This window comes from Phalacrocorax carbo, chromosome 7 (assembly GCF_963921805.1).
Source record: "Phalacrocorax carbo chromosome 7, bPhaCar2.1, whole genome shotgun sequence".
NCBI classification, from domain to species: domain Eukaryota; kingdom Metazoa; phylum Chordata; class Aves; order Suliformes; family Phalacrocoracidae; genus Phalacrocorax; species Phalacrocorax carbo.
The window spans coordinates 47,881,353-47,902,882 of NC_087519.1; the positions used below are offsets into that span (position 1 = coordinate 47,881,353).

General features: G+C 41.7%; 1 protein-coding gene across 1 annotated transcript; it reads right to left on the minus strand.

The window, feature by feature from the left end:
* Positions 1 to 1,948: 1,948 nt before the first annotated feature.
* Positions 1,949 to 11,615, minus strand: NMD3 (NMD3 ribosome export adaptor). The gene is made up of 15 exons (XM_064457921.1): positions 11,511 to 11,615; positions 11,128 to 11,262; positions 10,586 to 10,682; positions 9,451 to 9,531; positions 8,929 to 9,057; positions 8,264 to 8,354; positions 8,013 to 8,091; positions 7,608 to 7,704; positions 7,225 to 7,342; positions 6,418 to 6,563; positions 5,620 to 5,732; positions 4,830 to 4,902; positions 4,223 to 4,329; positions 3,308 to 3,378; positions 1,949 to 2,858 (listed from the first exon to the last, which is right to left on the minus strand). Exons 1-15 carry the CDS (start codon positions 11,552 to 11,554, stop codon positions 2,725 to 2,727), a joined length of 1,515 nt encoding a protein of 504 aa, XP_064313991.1. The 5' UTR covers positions 11,555 to 11,615; the 3' UTR covers positions 1,949 to 2,724.
* Positions 11,616 to 21,530: the final 9,915 nt, after the last annotated feature.

The window sequence follows — 21,530 nt, forward strand, 5'->3', positions numbered from 1 at the left end:
AGTGGCAGTCTTCTATCTATTGTGAATTAAGTACCTTTTGTCGAATTCCTTATCCAGTGTCAGTGAGAAGACCTTGGCAAACATTTCATTTGCTTGCACACCACCCAAGCCTTTTTTGGCTCCCAACCATTTAAATGTTAAAGGGACACTGTAAACTCAAGAACCTAAAATTAGAACTAACTTTGGCTTCAGGTACACACAGCTTACCCACCCACTGGCAAGCTGCTACTAGGTATTACCAGTGAGCAGAGAGATGCACAAAGAAGCCAAGCAATATACTTAGATTTATGACTTGTTTGCCTAGCATCCGTAGCATGAGATCTTTCCAAACAAGACTCCTGGTGAAAGATGCTTGAAACCTAATGCAGACTGGCAACAGACCACGGGGAGGGGGGGAAAGGAAGAGGGACATCTCTGGTGACAAACAGGATGACAGACAAGACATCAGTACATCTGAAATTACTGAGAGACACTATAAAGGAAAATATTAGAGATGAAGGAAAAGAATTGATCAAAACAGGACAGTTTAAAACAAGCTTTTGTTACTCCCTGTTCTCCTGCCAACAACAGGAAGCTTATTACCAAACTATGCAAGATAAAGGCTTGATCATTTTGACCTCTGTCAGAAAAAATCACAACCCAAACCACATCTCATCCAGACACAGAATGCATTCACTGGCTACAGGTTACAAATTAAAGTTCTTAGATTTTCACAGATTTGGCCTGATGGTCACTAGAATTGAGTTTATGTACATCTCCCAGCACTACTGGCAGGTGCAGCTACTGTAAAATATGCATAATAAAACATTTTTATTGTAGTGATAATTCAGGGTAGCTATGCAGCTGCATTCTCACAAATATTTTTAAGCACAGTTTTATGCCTTCCCTATACTGAACTAAGTCACTGTCATGACAGAAATCACACCTTTAGTTCTTGGCAGCTTTATGGATTTTTTTAAACTGCTCTTCTACATAGTAAAAAACATGACAAAGCTCCCGAGAGTGGAAGCAGAAGAGCTTAGTGTGACTCAAACACACAGTAAAAGATGGCACTAGGGGATGGCTGAGCTGATAACAACACCAAGACATTGCTTAGAGGTTCGCGACATCAAAACTGTCCCATTCTTCCCCCTTTACAAATGGATGATTACGAGATTGTGAGACACAATAAAAAAAAAGTATTATGAGTAACTGGTAACTAAACCTGGCTCCACTTTTTGCAATCAAAAATAGCTTTGCCTTCTACGGCGTATGGCCTGGGCTCAGACAGTAAGCCTGAAACCCAACAGATTCACACCTGCTCGGAAACACTTAGTCAGAAGATTACATTTAAACCAAAGAATAAGGTAAAAATGTCTCTCACCTGGCAGTGGGCTGAACACGGCTAACTCCGTGAGTTTCTTAGCTTTTCTGTGAGGCCTTGAAAAGCTGTGAAGCACAGTGAAACAGAGAAAGGTGCTCCCAACACCTCCTCAGCTGATACTGCAGAGAAACAGTGAATTTTCAGCCCCTTGTATTTCTCGTATGAGCATACAAGCAGTGACAAACTATGTGTTCTCATTTGAGCTACACAGACCCTTGACAGAGGAATCATTAATACCCTGTTAGATGACTCCTACACATCTGTATTTTTTTTTCCAACTTTACATTACTAGTATTTCCTTCCTTTACATATGCCAGTTATTTTGAAAATTTTTTCTCCTTAATTTAAAACAATGCAGTGGAAAATCCACTCTTGCTATGCTTCCACATTTATACTGAGTTAAAACAAACATACATGCACAGAAACTCTTAGAAAAATTTCTCTTCAACCACCCTTTGTGCAGTAAAGTGAATTAACGCCAGATGAACAGAAGTATGTAACGTCCTCCTACACCACTTATGTCCTCTTTGGGCTTGCAGTAGAGAGAAATTTGATTTTAAAGTTAACTAAATGACGGACCAAAAATATCTGTAGTTTTTTAATAGTTCAGACCTGGTATATTAAGACATTATGCATATTGCTTTTAATCCACTGCTACAGGAATGGAACATAGTAAAATACAATATAATACTAATTATACTTAACAGAAGTTTCCAATCTTTCTGATGAAGGGCTGCATCTTCAATCAATTTACAGAGAAGTTCTTCTGAGTACACAACATGTACATTAGCCTTTCCCTTACCAAAGGAACAGAAGATACATTCTTGAGCTTCCCCAAAATATTGTTATATGGAATATCTAGAAATATCATGAAAGGCTTCAAACCATTGTACCGAAAAGATTAAGGAGGAAAAATCCTTCTCATGTGAAGAAATGAAAGCAATAAACAGTAGGTAGGAATTCTACCTACAAATCTAGCAAACAGGGATAAAATCTCTCCCTCTGGACATCCTTCCTTATTAGCTGTCTTCAGCACAAGACAATGATTACTCCCAATGGATAACCCTGAAGTTAGTCAGCTGGCCTTTACACTGCAGAAGTTGCAAGGAGAGAGCACTTGGGGATGGGAGGAACTCCCACTGCAACTTACATTAAAATGCTTGCACCAGAAACCTAACTTTAATTGCTGATTCTCTAGAAGATACATATAAAATACAATTTTAGGGCCATTATTTAGGAGTATAGTGGTAGCTATCACATTACTTTTCATGTTCATGTGATCAGTTTGTTATGTTTACTTATGTTTTGGGTACTTTTTCCTCATTAAGGGAATTTTTATTGTGTTGACTACTGCACTATTCTTATTCTGTCATCATATTTGCTCCCTCCCCACCAGTGGCATCCTGGGAAATATGGAGATCCTCTAGCATTTCAGCCAGACTGATTCGTGGAGGACCATCATCATCTGTATCGCTCTCCACTGGAATATCTGCATCTAAGAAAAGCAATAGAAAAAAAACAACTAAGAAACAATAGAAAACAAACAACGAAGCAAAAGAAAACAAACCCCAAACCCCCTGAACAACCTCAAGGAAGGAAGGGGAAAAAAAACCAAAACAGCCAAACCACAATCCCAAAAATCCCAAATAAACGACTCCTAAAAACCAGCAATCTCATGGCAATTGCAGTCATGGAAGACACTGAATTATGTATCAAATCCTTCACCCAGCAGAGGTTTTGGGTGCGTGAGAAAATATGCTTCTCTCTCTCATGTTAAAGGCAAGCAAACAAAAACCATCAACATCCATTCAGTGGATACTGATGACAGCATTTCCCTAGGCATAACTAGTTCAAAGAATCCAAATATAGAACCTCAGTAAAAATATTGTCACTCAAATAGTCATGATGTAGTTACATGCAATTAAATGGTTAAAAAGGCCTTACTTCTGTAAATGTTGACATTCTTCCTTATGGCTTCATCTTCTTCAAGATCTTCCAGAAAATCCTGGTATTGTCTGTAAAAGACGTTTAATATATTTACTCACTTTTCCTGTGGGTATATGTAAATTTATAAAACAAAATAAAACCAAAGAACCAAAGCCCCAAGGAAGGGCTGCAATCCACAGTCCTTCAGACATGCCTTCTGATAGCATTCCTACATTTCCACCTCATTTTTTCTGACTGTTTTTTTTTTATAATCACCTATTAGTTTCCAAATAAACAAATTATTTGGCTGTCCTCATTTAACTCCAATTGCCTCATTTTTTTTACACTCAGTTGAACATTATTTAGAATCTGCTGTTGCTGTATCAGCGTTGCCACTGAACAAGCAGTGACAAGCATGTTTTCACAGAAGACGCCAATGATAAGTTACAGACACAGTGCTTCTGGTATTACTTACTTCTCTCATGATTTAAGCTTTCCTTGGAAAAACCACAAAAGGAAATTTTGTATTTTGCAACAGTAAAGCTGGAAAACCTGCAGTGGTGTCTTTAAGATTTCAGGATTTAGTCTTTCCACGCTCCCCCTGGCCATTTGTCCTCTGCACCCATGTTCCCTGAAAACTTAGCAGATAGGTAAACAGCAGTAAGGTGCTTAAAGCACTTCCTGCACTAAAGAAGGGGGAAAAATGAAGTGAGATAATGCTCTTCAGAGGACACTGATATCAACCTGTCCTATGAGCCACCATCACGCTAAAACAACACCAGCAGCATTTGCTTGTGCCCCCTTAAGTGTCAGCTCATCAGCTTAGGCATTACACTGGGTTTAGCCTCAGCAGAAACCGAGAGATGTTATTTCTCGACTTGGCACAGTATCCTAAGTAGGAGGGACTAAAAAGTGTCATGGCAGATACCGAACCTTTCATCATCTGTATCCATGCCTTCTCTGTCCCTTTCTAGCTGTTTCAGCTTCCAGTTTCTGCGATGCTGGCGTTTGGTACGGTCATAGCTCTTCTTTATTAATACCTGCAGTGAAAACCAGACAGTATTTACACATACACACCTTCAATACTATTGATGACACTCTTTCAAAACCCCAAACTCCACCCAAGTCTACATTTGGGCAACTGTAAAATCAGCTGAACAAATGGTAGTGGCAGTCCAGCACTCAGAAGTTTGATATAGAATTTATACAGCATCTGTCAATTAAAAATTTTCCAAACACTTTGGATTATGTCCTGAAGAGGCATGCACACACTGGAGTTGTAATAATGTTTTCACCACACAGTGCATGATAATTTGAACAAAACCAAAGAGTAAGGTAAGTTGAAGTAAATGTATCATTCAACCACCACTCAAACACTTCATACTGAAATTTAAATAACATCTAAAATTATTTTGTCACTACTGAATATCCCCTCTTCCTTTGGCACTGAAGTACTAGTGAGTATTCAGTATAAAATCGTATTCCCTAGTACCCCTGGGTAACGCGGAGAACTTTGTACAGAGAAAGAAAACGGTCTTACCACATCAGGAATATTGTGTGGGTTCATCTTATTGGCAAACTCGTCATTTAAGTTGCAGTTCGCCAAGTCGAATCTAAAATGAAAATAGGTATTTTACCTTACCCCTTCTATGGAAGTCTGCAAAATTGAACTCAATGTATCACATGTTTGTATTAAACAGAAACGTGCTGTAAGTTACAGCTCCTAAGATAAATGTTTCCAAATGAACTACAGAGCAAAGAAAAAATCCACATCAATATGCAGCTGTCATAACTACGAATAACTCTCAGAAGCTGCTGCTCCCAAATTCTGTTCAGTAGCACTCCCCAGCCTCCTGAACCCCAAAAGCAATATCCACTGAGGTTCTGTCAGGATCACAACAGCTCCAGTATGTTTATGTTTATTATTTTTATGCCTGTTTGAGAATCACCTAATTTGCCTAATCTTACAAAAATTTCACATTTGTCGTTGCTGCATAGAAGACTCACTATCAAACAAAAAGATCTTGCCTGGTATTTTAAAACCCCCTCCCATCTATTTGCATCTAAACTGTTATTCCAACCTGTACTTTATAGTCACTGCTTCAGCTCTCTTGTTAATAATAGCCCCTTGCCCAAGATGACTTCTGCTAGAAAAAAGGTTTCCTATATTAGGACCATCTCTTCATGGTCAAGATAAAAAATTCTATCCCTTTTGCTGATTTCATTTAGAAATACGAACAGTTCAAAACTTCCTTGATAATACTGTAGAGAATCCAGAGAGTTCAGTCATTAAATAATAATTAATAAAAAAAACAAGAAACAGAACAGACCCCCAGACAAGGTCACCAGGATTCAGAATGTGTCCCAAGTGAGTACAGCAGAAATACTGATGGTCTGTATTCAACTCCGAGGTTTTCTGTACCCAGGCTTCAGCCAGCGTGTGCTTGAGGAATGAAAAACAAAAACACTCTTGGAATCAAATGCAGCTGAACTTGCTGTGCTATTAGAACATCTGCATTGGTATATTAGTGTGTTGTAATTAAACTTGTATGTCTACATCAACCATCCATGTATTGCTTGCTACTCCTCCTTTCTCATCTTTGCAGAAGTAAGGAAAAGGACATGCCAACCACTTTTCACAAGAATTCCTGTTCTATAGGAATTGGCTCTTCTATAGGGCTGTTTCTATAACTGGACACGTTTGGTTTTTTTTTTCTTCTGTTTGTTTTTTTACTTCACAACTTTCAACCACATACAGCTTTTGACTGAGAACATTTTGTACCGATTCATTAATTCTGATTAAAAAGAAATGCTTCTGTATTTAAACAAAAACGATTTAACAACTGAAGAGTTTCAAAGCCAATATAAAATAATTTCAGTACCAACAGTAACAAGCAGGGTTTGAAGTCTTCCAACAGAGAAGCTGAATTCACATAACACCAATGTGATTTCCAAACCAAAACACTGTCCACATCTTCCCGAGAAGAGCTTTTGCCAATGGCAAGATACAGAAAAGTATTCATCTGACTTTGCAAGGTAGAATGATTCAAAACAGAAGTTCAGCTGGGTAGGGGAGGGAAGGGAGCAGAACACCCAAAACACTGAATCAAACAGAGAGGAACTCTTACCTTGTTTGATCTTGGCCCTGCACCTGCACCTTTTTTCTTGTCTTGAACCCTATTGATATCCATGATGATAAATTCCTCTAGTTGTTTTGGGTGGAACAAGCTATTGAAAGGGTGGCGCCAGTAGGTATTTCCATCAATTTCAGCAACTGGGAAAAAGCCACAAGCACAGGCAATCACAAGGAGGTATTTTCTTGAGAAGAAACTGAAGGAAAAGGAAGCATTTGCCAAAATTACGGCAAACACCAAATGTATTTTGTTCGAGTTTGTTACTGCAACACAAGTATTTAGGACATGACCCATACTGCAAACTTGTGCTACAAGAGCAGTGGACCTGTGACAGCCGAATCACATATCATGTATCTGAAGCACAGACTTTTTTTTATTTACAGTAATAATTCTCCTGGATATATCCTTATTAGAGGTATTTTGCTGGTAGAGCTCACCAGCAGACACCAAAGCACAGTGCTTCTGGTACCAAAGGGGCTAGAATCATAATCCAGAAAAAAACTAGATGCCATCTAATTTGAGACGAATATACCTGACAAATATAAGTGCTTAGCAGAGACCTTGAACATCTATGAACTTTACACTGACCCTGCACATTTTGCCTAGGACACTACAGAAGACAAGCTCAGAGAACTGTCTTAGGTTGCGATTACATTTCTACATCAGTGATTGTACAGATACATTTACAGCATTACAGTCTAAAAATTGAATATTTCATCAAAACAAAACCAAACCCCCAAAAAACTGTGCCAGAAGAAAAATCAGATTCTGCCGTACTGCAGAAAAGACCCCATGACTTACTCTGCAGAGTGCTAGGATCGATGAGGTGGATGGTACTTGTTACTCTAATGCACACACAGATCTGGCTCATGTTACCAAGACTCTGTGCCAGTTTTGGTGACAGACATACAACACTGTCCTGCGTACAAACAGAAAATAATTTACACTCATATTTCCTTAATTTTTAATCAAGTCTTTAGAGAAATCTAAACAGATTTTTAAACTTTATCTCTACAGTTCTCCACCCAATAACTTCCTCAAGATAGCTGCTATCTGCACTTCCCGCACTTTGTGGGGAGTAGACCCCTCCATTCCTCCAAATACTCAAAAAACCAGGCCTCCATCACCAAAACCAAAGTCTATCCACTTCACAGAATACCCTGAAGATAAAAGAGGAACTCTACCTTGCATATTGGAACAATTTCCACAGAGAAAGTGCTTTTGTAATTGTAGACATTACTATGAATATCATGTGACATCAAACGTTGGGATGCTTTACATCTATGAAACATAAACATAGAGCCTTCAGACAGCAAGAAGGACATTCTTTGGAACAGGAGATAAACAGCACAAAGTACAGCAATGAAAGTATGTAGCTATGCAAGAATTAAGAAAACAGAAAACACACGAAGGTTAGTTTTACAATGGCTAAGTGGAAAACATGGGGCTTCGGTAGAAGGGATTTTGTCTGTTTTAACTGGAACACAGGTTTCTTACACTTTCACTCACAAAATTCTTCAAAAATGAAGGGTAAAAGACATTTCCCAAAGGCTTTTCAGTATTCAAGGCAATAAACGTAAATGATATACCTAGATGGAACTGTACACTGAAGAAAGTCTACCATCTTCTGGGCTTGTTGCTTTGAAGAATAATAAAAATCCAGGCCATCTTAAAGAAAAGCAAACTTGATGAACATGAAGTACTGTGTTTTTTTTTCAAATACAATACATAGGCTGAGTAATCTGCTGCTTATCTGCACATAGCTACTAGCACAAGCACTCTTCCAGTATAAAACAGGTTAGTCTATTCTACCTCCAGACTAACAAGCCACCTCACTTACCATGGATTTCTTTAATGCGAAGTGTATTTTGATGAAGCCTGTGTTTTAAAATCAGCTGCTCCAAATAGTAGAAAGTCTTCTTGTGCAGAGTCTAAAACCAAACAAACATAAAATTATCAAGGTTATTTAAGCACCGTCTAGTGCAAATGCAGTATCTCTCAAGAATAAACATTTATATGAAGAGATCACCTAGAGAAGGAACAGTCCAAAGCCTATTCCAAGTAACCAACAAGATTTCAGAGATGTGCTCTATTTATACCAAATTATTTAAGGTTTCTGTTTCTCATTTTTATGTAACTGGTTGCTAAAGATACCATCTTCTTTAAAGAAGATTTAAATATTTATAAACAATCTATATCACTGTTTCTAAGACTGCCTTAAAATATGCCCTAACTAATGGTACCTGAAAATATTTAATAATTCACACAAGATCCTCCTGCCAGATATAATCTAAAAAGAATATGCCAATAATACCAGACAGCAGACAGAAAGTTTTTCTAAACTAAGATCTGTAAGAAAAAAAACCCAATGTGAACACAAAATATATTTCTGTGGCAGTGTGCGAGTGTGAGTACATCTTTTTCTGAGAAAATAAAAAATTTATCCAAAGATTTGTCTGCCTGATTGTTCAGCCACAAACAAATGAAAATTCAGTATGCCTCTACCTTTTGTCTGACTTGCACTACAGCTTTCCAGAAATCCTTAGCCTCAATCCTATGGCAGTCTTCACACATTTGAGGCTGAACTATATATTCCACCACAAATACTTGCTGAAGAACTGCTCCATTTATGACCTGCAAAACAAAAGTTTAAAAGGTTTCCTTGTTAGTCCTGTCAAGACAGAAAGCTAGTTTACCACAGCATTCTGAAATAACTTCCATACTACACTAAAACTATGTGACCAACAGCTGTATTTCTGTCAAAAGTATTAGTATTTTCTCAACGTCACTGAAACAGCCAATAGCCCTCTTCAAACCGCAATGAATGGCAGTTTAATGTCAAAATTTAAGCAGGATGAAATCAATATTCTTTCAAGATAAGCCAGTACACACAGGCTGGATTTTACCAGAGAGAACCACTTATCTAAAATGTAGTCATTTAAGGAAAAAAAAAAAAAATAAAAAATCATACTGTCTGCCATTAAAATTTTTTTAAAAGCCACAGGCAGAATACTATACTCCAGTTACCTCTTTCTGAACAGTCAGTTTCAGCTTCAGCCTCTTAGAATGTGGTTCCGTCCAAATAAAGCCTGCATCGATCAGCCGGACCTGCCAGTGGGAAAGAACAAGAACTCAGCTACTGCCACCAGCAGTTGTACTAGAGCACATGTTAAAAACATACAGCTCTAACTACCACGAAACACAAGCTTATGGCATAGCCCATTGTTCCTCACCCAAGTGAGGAATTGAATAACCTTAATTAAAAACATATGTATCTATCTACCAAACCCAATTAATAATGTTTAGGTAGAACACAGAGTCTGATCTACCTAAAATAATGGACATGCAACCTCAGACTGTCACACCAGAGTAACTGAATACACTGTTCATGTTCAACAGTCTCTCCGGCTGCCACATAATGATGAATTTGGATAGTATAATGGTTTCCTCAGGACTTAAAAGCCAATTTAATCTCTAAAACTAAGAACATGCAAGTTTACTGCAGCAAAAGATATTCAGTATATTTACGTACTAATCCAATACCAAGAAGCTCAATAAGGCACTCTAATTCAAACCTTGATGTCTATGGAAACAAAGCATTTCTTTTGCCTAAAACGATACCTCAGATTTTTCTCCTCTGGTAAGATTCTGAACCTGAGAATTATTCAACTTAAACACAGGACTTTCAATTTAATCTACATATAGACCTCTGCAACCCTCTTTTACATCATCATAAACCAGTAAGCGTAAGTATTGTATAGACAATTTTAAAAATGTTTTAAAATAGAACTCTAAAATTAAGGTGCACCAAAAACATATTAGCCTCCTTCAGTTAATTATGCTCAACTCCCACCTCTACAGTAACACTTGTGCAGTACACTGTATACTCTGAAGTCACAGAATTGCACTGCAATAGCCTCCCTCCCCAGCGTGCTTGGAAATTTTTTGTTAGAGCCTGTCCTTACCAAATCCTCCAAAATTCTAGTATAGTTATTAGAGATCAGAATGCCATTCTCTACGTTTAATATAAATCAGTTGATAAGCTCTACACAAGTACAAACAGTTGCTTCGGAAGGATCGAACCCTGTATCAGCTACCTGGACTTCATTTTATGCAATACCAATAGACATGTTATGCAATACCAACAGAATTAGCTACTCACCCTGCTCAGCGAAGCTTTGATTTTTTTGAGACACAAAGCGAGAAGCTCTCTTGACTCTAAGGTACACTGAATCCAGGTTCCTGGAGGCTGAAGATACCTGTGACACAGGAAGCGTTTCACAGCACACTGAAGCTGCTTCAGCATTTTAAATCAGTCAAAAGTGGAGCTGTTATTTACCAAGCTTTTGGTTTTAGTATTAACTATGCAGCTACAATTTTTGCCTCCCTAAGCATTGAGGTTCACGCATTCCAAGCGCATTCACGCTTTTACTGCCATCCTTACCAATCTGCCTACTTTTTTCTTTCAGGGACCACAAATTCACCCATCTCAACCTTCTAGGCCCTACATACCAACGCTTTTCCACTTCTACAAGAAAATAAATATAAGAATGTGCTGGAAAATCACCAGAGACCCGACGAAAACACGCACTGCCGGCATACAACGCCCCACTTCCCAGCCGCAGCGACCCCACGGAGGGGGCCCGTTTCCCCCTCGTGAGTGGGCTTCGCCCGGGGGAGCGGGAGCGGGGCCCGGCTGCCCACCTTTCGCACTGCTTGCAGAAGTGGAGGGTGCCCTGCTTGGGGATGCCCTCGGTGATGTCCACCTGGGCCCGCAGGCACCCCACGCACATGTTGGCCGGGTTGGGCGGGACGGGCACGCCGCACTGGCAGCAGAGGCTGGAACGCAAGGAGGAAAAGTCAGTCACGAGCAACAACTCTGCCCTCACAGGTGACAGCTACGGGACCCCTTCAGCGGGAACCGAAGGTACGTGTGCGGTTTTATTTTGTTTGTTTTAAATAAAAGTTGTGGCCCCCATTTATGGCCGCCCAGGTACCCTACCCCCCGCGGCACAAGGGGAGCCCCGAGGCCGGGGCCCGGCCAGCAGAACCCCGCCACCCCACACCCGGCCGCCGCCACCGCTTACATGTTGCCCTGGGTGGGGGCCGCCGGCCCCGCCATGTACTCCATGGCTGCAGCGACCCACGCGCGGCCGGGTTCCGGGCGCGAGAGGAAGGGGAGGAGGGCGGCCGTCCCGCGAGAGGCCGGGCGGCGGGGGCGGGAGCAGCAGCCGCAAAATGGCGGCTTCTGCTGCCTACCGCTCTGTCAGCGCTGCTTGCGGAACACATTTTAATTAATCCTTTTTTGAAACATTAATTCATTTTCCTTTGAAAACCATGCGATTTGATCCATCCATTCCCACCCCCACCGCGGGGAGAACCCTGCTGTTGCTGCAGCAAATGGCGGCGGTAGGGTACAACCTCGGCGGCTTCTTGTATTCCTCCCTCGGCCGATTGATTTATGTCCTTATTTTTTTTTCACGGAAGTGTGCTACATTCATTTATTAGCATGGGGACCGATCTGACAGGTACTGCGCTGCCACAAATCCTGCTGGAAATGGTGTGAACTGGTGCTTTCAGCAATACGTGAGGAGGTGGCCCTGTTCGACAGTAATTAATCCTTAAAGATTGCTGCTAATTTATCTTAGAGAAGTACTGCTTTGAAGCAGTTTTATTTTTTTCACCCATTTGTCAACTGTCGTCTCCAAGTACTCTTTAAGTGTATTTTAGAAGGAATTTCCAACTTTGGGGGAAAGAGTAAGATTAGGGATGTTTGGCATTACATTTCTATTACCTTCAGTGTTGATTTCAAAAAGACTGTTCTCTTCTACTTTAAGAATTAACTAGCTATCTTTGGCATATGCCAGCAACCTCTCATCACTTTGTAGAACCGGGTAAAACCAAACTGCCAGAACTCCTGTTGTTTAATCTTCCTGTATCTGAGCAATGAGATCACAATTTTTTCTGAGGACATAGGTTATAGATTATATGGTGGTGCAGATGCTTGTAAATGAAAAAACAACTGTTCCGGCTGAGGATTCAGTTTTGATTTGAAATCATTATCAAGCATGAATGACTAAGGGTTCTCATCTTGTCACTGATTTCTAAAGGATTAAACTACAATAATTATTAGATGCCTTTAATTTACTGTTAGCAGTTATCGTGAAACTACCCCCAGGACCAACTGGTAGTTGGGAGTTTCTGAAGGGAGGATGCAGTTTCAATAGTGGAATAACAGGACATTATCCTAACTGATGTCAATAATCTACTGACTTCTTTTTCATGATAGCCAGTCCTTAGCAAAGCCTTGTTGGATTTTGAGAAAATTTATTTAAAGTTACGTTTTACAGAAATAAAATATTTTAAATTTTTTAAGGGTTCACCTTCCAAACTGGTGCTTGTCTCCCAGTGCAAGACAAACTTAAACTGAGAGAGTTCAGCAGCTGCCAGGATGGTTGGGGCTGGAGCCCCTTCCCTGTGGGGGAGCGGAGGGACTAGGGCTGGCCCAGCCTGCAGAAGAGGTGCCTGTGAAGGAACTTAAGAGCAGCCATCCAGACTGATGAGGAGGTCATGGAGGAGAAGCAGCCAGGGTCTTCCCAGTGGTGCATGGTGGGTGGATGAGAGGAAACGGGCATAAGCTGAAACAAGAAATATTCAGAGTGGTTTAAGGAAAAACTTTTTCACCATGAGGACAGTCAGGAACTGGAGCAGGTTGTCTGCGGAGCTGTGCAGTCCCTGTGCTTGGTGGGTGTCAAGCCTAAGCTGGTTAAAACACTGAGCAACCTGCTATGGCTTCATGTTTGACCCTGCTTTGAGCAGGAGGTTGGACTAGAGACCTCCTTCCAGACTGGTCCCTTCCAGCCTGCATGATTCAAAACAATTAGTATCTATCTATTTGAACTATAACTTAAAGCTTAAATAACAAATATCCAAGCCTGACACCAAGTTAACAGCAGCAAGTTTCTCCTCTCTATTCTACCCATCATGTTCTCTGTAGGATTGTTACTTCCCCTTCAAAAGGAAGCTTTGAGTTTCCCCAGCGGAGAACAGCAGAACAATTAATACCTTTCTTCCTGGGTTCATTGCTAATACAGCTTAACCACAAAGCTGAAAAAAACTTTACAGTGAGATAGAATCATAGAATCATTAAGGTTGGAAAAGACCTCTAAGATCATCAAGTCCAACCACCAACCCAAGACCACCATGACTCCTAAACCATGTCCTGAAGTGCCACGGCTACATGTTTTTTGAATACCTCCAGGGATGGTGACTCCCCCACCTCTCTGGGCAGCCTGTTCCAATGCCTGACCACTCTTTCAGTCAAGTGATGTTTCCTAATATCCAATCTAAACCTCCACTGGTGTAGCTTGAGTCCGTTTCCTCTTGTCCTATCACTAGTGAGTTGGGAGAAGAGACCAACACCCACCTCACTACAACCTCCTTTCAGGCAGTTGCAGAGAGCGAGGTGGTCTCGCCTCAGCCTCCTCTTCTCCAGGCTAAACCCCCCCAGCTCTCTCAGCTGCTCCCAGCACACTTGTTCTCCAGACCCTTTCCCAGCTCCGTTGCCCTTCTCTGGACACGCTCCAGCACCTCAATGTCCTTCTTGTACTTAGGGGCCCAAAACTGAGCCCAGCATTCGAGGTGGTGCCTCACCAGTGCCGAGTACAGGGGCTCCATCGCTGCCCTGCTCCTGCTGACCACACTATTGCTGATACAAGCCAGGATGGCGTTGGCCTCCTTGGCCATCTGGGCACACTGCTGGCTGATGCTCAGCCAGCTGTCCACCAGCACCTTCAGGTCCTTTTCCACTGGGCAGCTTTTCAGCCAATCTTCCCTAAGCCTGTAGTGTTGCATGGGGTTGTTGTGACCCAAATGCAGGGCACGGTACTTGGCCTTATTAAACCTCACACAATTGGCCTTGGCCCATCGATCCAGCCTGCCCAGATCCCTCTGTAGAGCCTTCCTACCCTCAAGCAGATTGACACTCCCGCCCAGTTTCTTGTCATCTGCAAACTTACTAAGGGTGCACTCAATCCCCTCATCCAGATCACTGGTAAAGATATTAAACAAGGCTGGCCTCAACACTGAGCCCTGGGGAATGCTGCTTGTGACCGGCTGCCAAATGGATTTAGCTCTGATCACCACAACCCTCTGGGCTCAGCCATCCAGCCAGTTTTTTACCCATCGAGGAGTACAGCCCTCTAAGCCATGAGCCGCCAGCTTCTCTAGGAGGATACTGTGGGAGACAGTGTCCAAGTATCAAAGTGTCAATGACAGTATCAAAGGCTTTACTAAAGTCCAGGTAGGCAACATCCACAGCCTTTCCCTCATCTACCAGGTGGGTCACCTGGTCATAGAAGGAGATCAGGTTGGTTGGGCAGGGCCTGCCTTTCATGAACCCATGCTGGCTGGGCCTGATCTGATGGTTGTCCTGCACTTGCCTGGTGAGCTCATTCAAGGTGAACCGCTCCATAATCTTTGCTGGTACTGAGGTCAGGCTGACTGGCCTGTAGTTCCCTGGATCCTCCTTCTGGTCCTTCTTGTAGGTGGGCTAATCTCCAGTCATCTGTGACCTCCCCTGTCCCCCAAACTGCTGGTAAATGATGGAAAGTGTCTTGGTTAGCTCCTCCACCAGCTCCCTCAGCACTCTGGGGTGGATCCCATCCGGCCCCATAGACTTGTGAGTGTCCAGGTGGAGCAGCAGGTCATAAACTGCTTCCTCCTGGATTATGGGGGTTTATTCTGCTCTCCATCCTTGCCTTCCAGCTCAGGGTGCTGAATGCCCTGCGGGTAACTGGTCTGACTGTTAAAGACTGAGGCAAAGAAGGCATTAAGTACCTCAGCCTTTTCTTTATCCTTGATGTCAGTGTTTCCCACCACATCCAATAGAGGATGGAGATTCTCCTTGGTTCTCTTTTTGTTGCTAATGTATTTGTGAAAACATTTTTTTGTTATCCCTTACAACAGTGGCCAGATTGAGTTGTAGCTGGGCTTTTGCCTTTCTAATTTTCTCTCTGCGTGACCTAACGAGATCCCTGTACTCTTTCTGAGTTGCCTGCCCCTTCTTCCAAAATTGATAAACTCTCCTTTTTTTCCTGAGTCCCAGTAAAAGCTCCTTACTCAGCCAGGCTGGTCATCTTCGCTGCTGATTCATCTTACGGCACATGGGGACAGCCTGCTCTTGCACCTTTATGACTTCCTTCCTGAAGAATGTCCAGCCTTCCTGGACCCCTTTGCCCTTCAGGGCTGCTTCCCAAGGGACTCCCCCAACCAGTGCGCTGAACAGGCCAAAGTCTGCCCTCCAGAAATCCATGGTAGTGGTTTTGCTGAACCCCCTTCTTACTTCACCAAGGATTGAGAACTCCATCATATCGTGGTCGCTAAGCCCCAGACAGCCTTTGACCACCACATCTCCCAGCAGTCCTCGGTTTGCGAACAGGAGGTCAAGCGAAGCACATCCCCTGGTAGGCTCACTTGCCGGCTGTGTCAGGAAGTTTTCTTCCACACACTCCAGGAATCTCAAAGTCTCTTTGCTCTCTGCTACGTTGTATTTCCAGCAGATGTCTGGTAAATTGAAGTCCCCCATGAGAACAAGGGCTAGCAATTGTGAGACTTCTGCCAGCCACTTGTAGAATGCTTCATCTACCTCTTTATCCTGGTTGGGTGGTCTATAACAGACCCCAGCAGGATATCTGCCCTGTTGGCCTTCCCCCTCATCCTTACTGGTAAGCACTCGACCTTATAATCACAATCAGTGAGCTCTATACAGTCGAAACACTCCCTGACATAAGGAGCCACCCCAGTGCCAGAGTCAACTATGGTGGTGTAATTCATTCTTTAAGAGTTATGTAATACTTTGGTTTAGAAGAAGGAGTTGGTACAATCCATTTGGCTTAGATTCCATTCATGGTGTACAGTAACCAACCATTCCCTTTGGAGAAGAGAATATTGGGGATTTATAATATTAAGGTGTGTTTGTGGGTCAGAATTTCTTTTCTGCAGGTTTACAGTTACGATGGAGAAAAGTAGAGCTGAATTGCATAAACACATTGTGTGTGGTTTATTTAATATGGTAATATCCTGATGGAAAGGATGAGTTGTTTTGGTTGCTATAGAATTGCTTTGTGGACTGAAAATCACAGGCTGTCAAGCTGTCTGACTTGCTTTTTTCTTCTTTGGCACATTTCTCTTTGATGGGCTGCTTGTGTTCACAGACTGTTACTCACTTCTGCTCCTTTGAAATTAAGTTTCTTTGCAGACCTCTCTGGAGACTTACTGTGGACCATATTATTTAAAAAAAAGGAAAAATAATAATAAAAAAAGATTAAAAAGAAGTGGAAGTGTTTCCCCGTACTGAAGTTTCATTTCAATACTCTTCAGAATCCCTGCTGTACAGTGGGTATTATATATAGTTTTTACTTTCAAGCCCTGATGAATAACTCTATCTTTGATTTCTTTGATTTCTGAAATAATACACTTCTGCAAATTCCAGGTAAATTCCAGGCTGTCACTTGGCGAATCTCATGCTGCAAGAGGGCTAGGACGAAGCCTGTCATTTATAGGAGCCAGATCTTCTGCAAAGTCACTGCGAAGAGAATTAGATCCTAATAATACTTTAAAGGTTTCCACTGCAGATTTATTTTCAGCTGCAGTTTTCTCCACCTTATTTTGGTCCTAATATCCTAAACATACTATATCCTAATATACTAATATACTAAATCCTGCCTCTGCTCAAGGCACAGCCACCATCTGTGTGCCAGTTATAATCAGAACTATATACTTTGTAGTCACCAAGGTACTCTGTATTGCCTCCACAAGCTCTTGTTGCCCTGTGGCTTCCACCCATCCAAGTAAAATTTGTATGTTTTAAACTGTCAAAGTATTGTTATAGTCTTAGCACCACTTCTGAAAGATTTTACATCTTTGCACACATTAAGATGAAAAGCAGACCACAGAATTCCCTGAGAACTTTAGCAACGGTAGGCCTCGATTTCAGAACTTCTTATATGGACTTTGGCCATGTGGTGTGGACTGAAAGATTTCACCACTTCTTCCTAGTGAGGATCCAGCATTCAAAGAAAAGCCAGTATTGTAGTTGTCAAGACGGATGATATTTCCTCTAAATTGATGGCATTTTTAGGAATGGCTTTATGGGTAGGACCTTACTTGCTATAGGCTGGCAGGAGCCAAAGATCTGGCATCTTAGGAAATGACTTATACTGCAGATCATGTAAGAGAGGGTCAGATTTGCACAAGTGTGAGTATTAAACCTGTAGGCTATTGATTTCTTCTGAGCATGTGATCACCACCTGTCTAAAGTAATGCCTGTAGAAAAAATGATGGACATGGGTCTCTTTTTCAGCCCTGTTGAGCTGCATCAGCTTGATTTGTGGTGGTCCAGATGAGTCTTTTAAATGAATACATTACATTTAGGAAGATCACTGTGTATTTTTGCCATCATGTGTTGTTGCTGTCTTACTGATACTGCAGCCAGACTCACAGGAGCCATGCAGGATATCTGACAGGCCTGGCATGTCTTCAAAACCAGACATGCTGTCTCCTCACTGCCCTACTAGCTGCAGAGGGACTGTACGAGGGGCACAGAAGGAGATCCTGTGTTGGAAGAAAACAGTGCATAAGTACATTTGTGTGATTCTTCACTGTTCTCTATGTATGTTGGGCAGTCATGTTTGTAGCAGTCAATGTAAAACTGTAGCGTGGAAACAGAAGAATTGGTTTCCTGAGTGTTCAGCTGTGGTCTGGTATAAATGACTGCAGGAAACACAGGGTAGGAAAATTAACTACAAATGTTTTAAACAGGCCAGAGAATGATGTGGGGGTGGGGGGTGGGGGCTGGATTTCAACCCAATCTGGATGTGCTGCTGCATGGGTACTCTTGGCTTCATTCTCATTCATTTTCAGTGAGAGAGCCGTGCACTTTTTGATGGCATACGTAAGACAGAATTAAGAAAGTGGCAATAGCTGCTTACCTTTCTGGAAAAAAACCCTACAGGAATTATACTTCTAATGTGGGCCAAGGCTTTGAGTGTCTTTTTCTTTCCCTGCAAATGTCTCTGGAGCTGTTATCTAAAGTGCAAGATGGTAACTCATCAGGACGTTTCAGTTTTCACAGCTCCATTTAATATCCCTTTTCACCCAGGAGCTGCAGGAGTTATAAGTCTGTGTACAGGCACCACTATGAATTTAAAGGCGGCTTTGTAAATTCTGGCAGCTTGGGTGATAAAGCTGTCAGGTCTCCACCACCAGCTACTCTAGTACTAATGATGGAGAGTGGAAAGGGTGAGGGTGAAAAATGTTGTTCCCCCTTCTGTGACTGCTGCTGTCTAAAACTGTATTGGCATTTCAATGTATGGCTTGTTGCGTGGAGTTGTGAATTACTCCTCAGGATTCCCTAAGGTCAGAAGCATGGCAAGCAGTGCACGTAAGTTTTTATTTTACACTTTTTCTTCGCAGAATTTGGGGATGTAGAGTGATTTAAATGTTTTGCCACTTCTGTCAATATGGATTTACAGGCTAGGATGAGAGTGTCTGGGAAATAAATACTCGGTAGGAAAAGTACGCACTTGATAATCCTCTGCATCTGTGTCTGTGCAAAGCTGACTGGTTCAAACCGGGAGCACACTACGTTATCGTGGCAGCAGTCTGGATGCTGCAGTAGTCGTGAAAGGGTAAGCAAAAGGCCCTGCTCCTCAGTGGCCTGGGTCCTACAAGCTTCTCAGTACTGTGCATCCTGTCTTTGTGCAGGTAGGTCTGTCCTGAAGCATTGTTCCTCCAAAGGTTGAGGCCACAGACAAAGGTTGTAGACTGAGGTTTTAAATAACTCAGTTTTTTCTAATTCCTGTTACAGAATCAGAAAATATGAATTAAAATATGCATTAAAAACATCATATAGAAATATGGAATTTATTAATTGTCAGTGTGTACAGTACACACCTCATTTATAGAACTGTATATAGCTGTATAATTCAGTCATCAGTCTATATACTTTATTACATCTTAGAATGAACCTTTTCACTCTTCCATTAATTTTATCACTATCAAGAGCTGTAGCAAGTTTTAAGTGTCATTTTACCCTGATTCGCCTTTTCCAAGAGGCACATATATTTCAATGAACATTATTTTTAATCCCATTAATCCAGAAACTAGTCATCAGAATGATTTGTAGAAATGGAGACAGTAAGAGCTTTTCTGGATGGGTACAGTTGCTGAAGGTGTGAATGGCTATTAGTGAAAAATCATTTTTTTACGTATTGCTGACCCTTGGGGAAACTCCTTTGCACCTTTGCCACTGGGTTCTCATCACTAAGCCAGCAGAAACCTAAGCAGAACAGAGCCAATAGTTTTTGCTAGCGATTAGCTGTTTGGTGACATCTAGTTGAATCTTACTCCAAGTGAAAAGCATATCAGTTTGCACTGATATCTTTCCCTTTGGTGTTTTTCAGTAAGTATTAAAAATTATATTTAAGCTATATTCTAGTTTTTTGCTCTTACTGTTACATTCTTTAGGGTCTATATAATCCATTACTGTAAGCACACTACTTCATCTTATGCTGTATTATGTTTCATTTCTATTAATTAGGCTATCCGAATATTTAACCAATGTGCACACTGACATTTGAATTACATGAGTGACTCTGGTCTCATATGCAAGTCAAGATGAGTTTATCCTAAGATTTGCAGTAGACTTTGTATCTGATCTTTAGAAGTACTGCTTGGTCTCCAAACTACCAAACAATACTGAAGTCGCAGCATTAAAAGGATCTGTGTGATATGCAAGGAAAGCAAGCACGCCATTTAAAAACAGTTTTAACCCAGGTTTGCTGTCATTCTTATATGCGGATGACTGGGCCCTTGGGTAAACAGCGGTACTTAGTTTGCATGAAAGCTCAAGTGCCAAGGCAAGAAAAGCCGTACAGCATTTGTGGAGGTGTGCCAGCTTGAACAGCTGGCTCACAGCAGCTTAGTTTTCAGTAGAAATTTCAATAAATAGAAGCAGCATAGAATGATAAAATCATGGGAAAGATATTCCTGTGATTAATCTAACAGACACCTGAGGTCACTATTCCCTCACATAAACTGGATCCAGGAAAGGAGGCGGCAGAGCTACCAGAGTCGCTCCTGGGACCTCCTGTCCAGTTAGAGCTGCCCTGACCTTCTAACAAGAAGGTCTTGTTCTGGTCTGGGCTACTGTTTTCACTAGCTGCGTTAATTTAAATGTAAAGCTCTCAAGAATTTAAGAACAAAAGCAGACAGATTGATTTACACTTTTTTTTTTTAATATTCACTTTAAAATAAATTTTATATTCAGAGCAGTGTGCACAGCTTCTAGGCCATTCAGAACCACCAAGTCACTAATTAATAAAAATACCCTCATTTAACTGTAGAAGAATTCTAACATTAACCTGGTTACATGGGAAGGGTTGCACAATAACAATGAAACACCTCTATGGTCTTTACCAATGTCAAAGTTAGTCTTTAAGAGGATTGTGATGACACCTAGTCAGTATTTTTAGTTATCATGGCCCTGAGCACGCATACATTTCTGGCAATTTTACTTTTCCTTCCTATTGTGTCAAGTAATAATTTGGAGGCATGAAGTTGCTTCCGTTCAGAGAGCAGGCAAATGACAGAAGCGTAGTCAGTTCGTGGAGTGGGGAAATAAAGGTATGGCTGCGGCCAAGCGAGCTGTTTAAGGATGCAAGGTGAAGGCAGCAGCTCAGTGCGCCAGCGGTTCTTGAAGCTGCAGGAGGTATTCTTGTGCAGGAACAGATTGTGCCTTGCCTGCGTGTGGGGCGGTAACTCCCAGCTTCCAAATTTAGTACAAGCCAGGATCTAGCTCCCAGCAGGGACCAGGCAGCCGCTTTGCTGACCAGGAGGTATCTTACCCTCCATATGCAGCACAGGCTTCTGTCTGCCTCTGTGGACACCACTGCTCCTGGGTCCTGAGCCCCAGGAGGGATGTCATCACATCCCCTCTATGGATGATTGCTCTCCTCTGCTGTTTCTCCTGCAGCTTTGCATTTACAGTCACAGATTCATCTAACACCCCCATTTAAGGTTTTAATCAGACCTTGCCACATGGCCTG

Excerpts from the sequence above, each read along its gene's own strand:
- NMD3 (XM_064457921.1), bottom strand. The coding sequence starts at position 11,554 with ATGGAGTACATGGCGGGGCCGGCGGCCCCCACCCAGGGCAACAT. Across the intron at positions 5,733-6,417 it reads CAGGGCCAAGATCAAACAAG|CACACGCTGGCTGAAGCCTG; the intron begins GTAAGAGTTCCT and ends TCATTCCTCAAG. Across the intron at positions 4,903-5,619 it reads CCTGGTGACCTTGTCTGGGG|ATTCGACTTGGCGAACTGCA; the intron begins GTCTGTTCTGTT and ends TTTTCATTTTAG.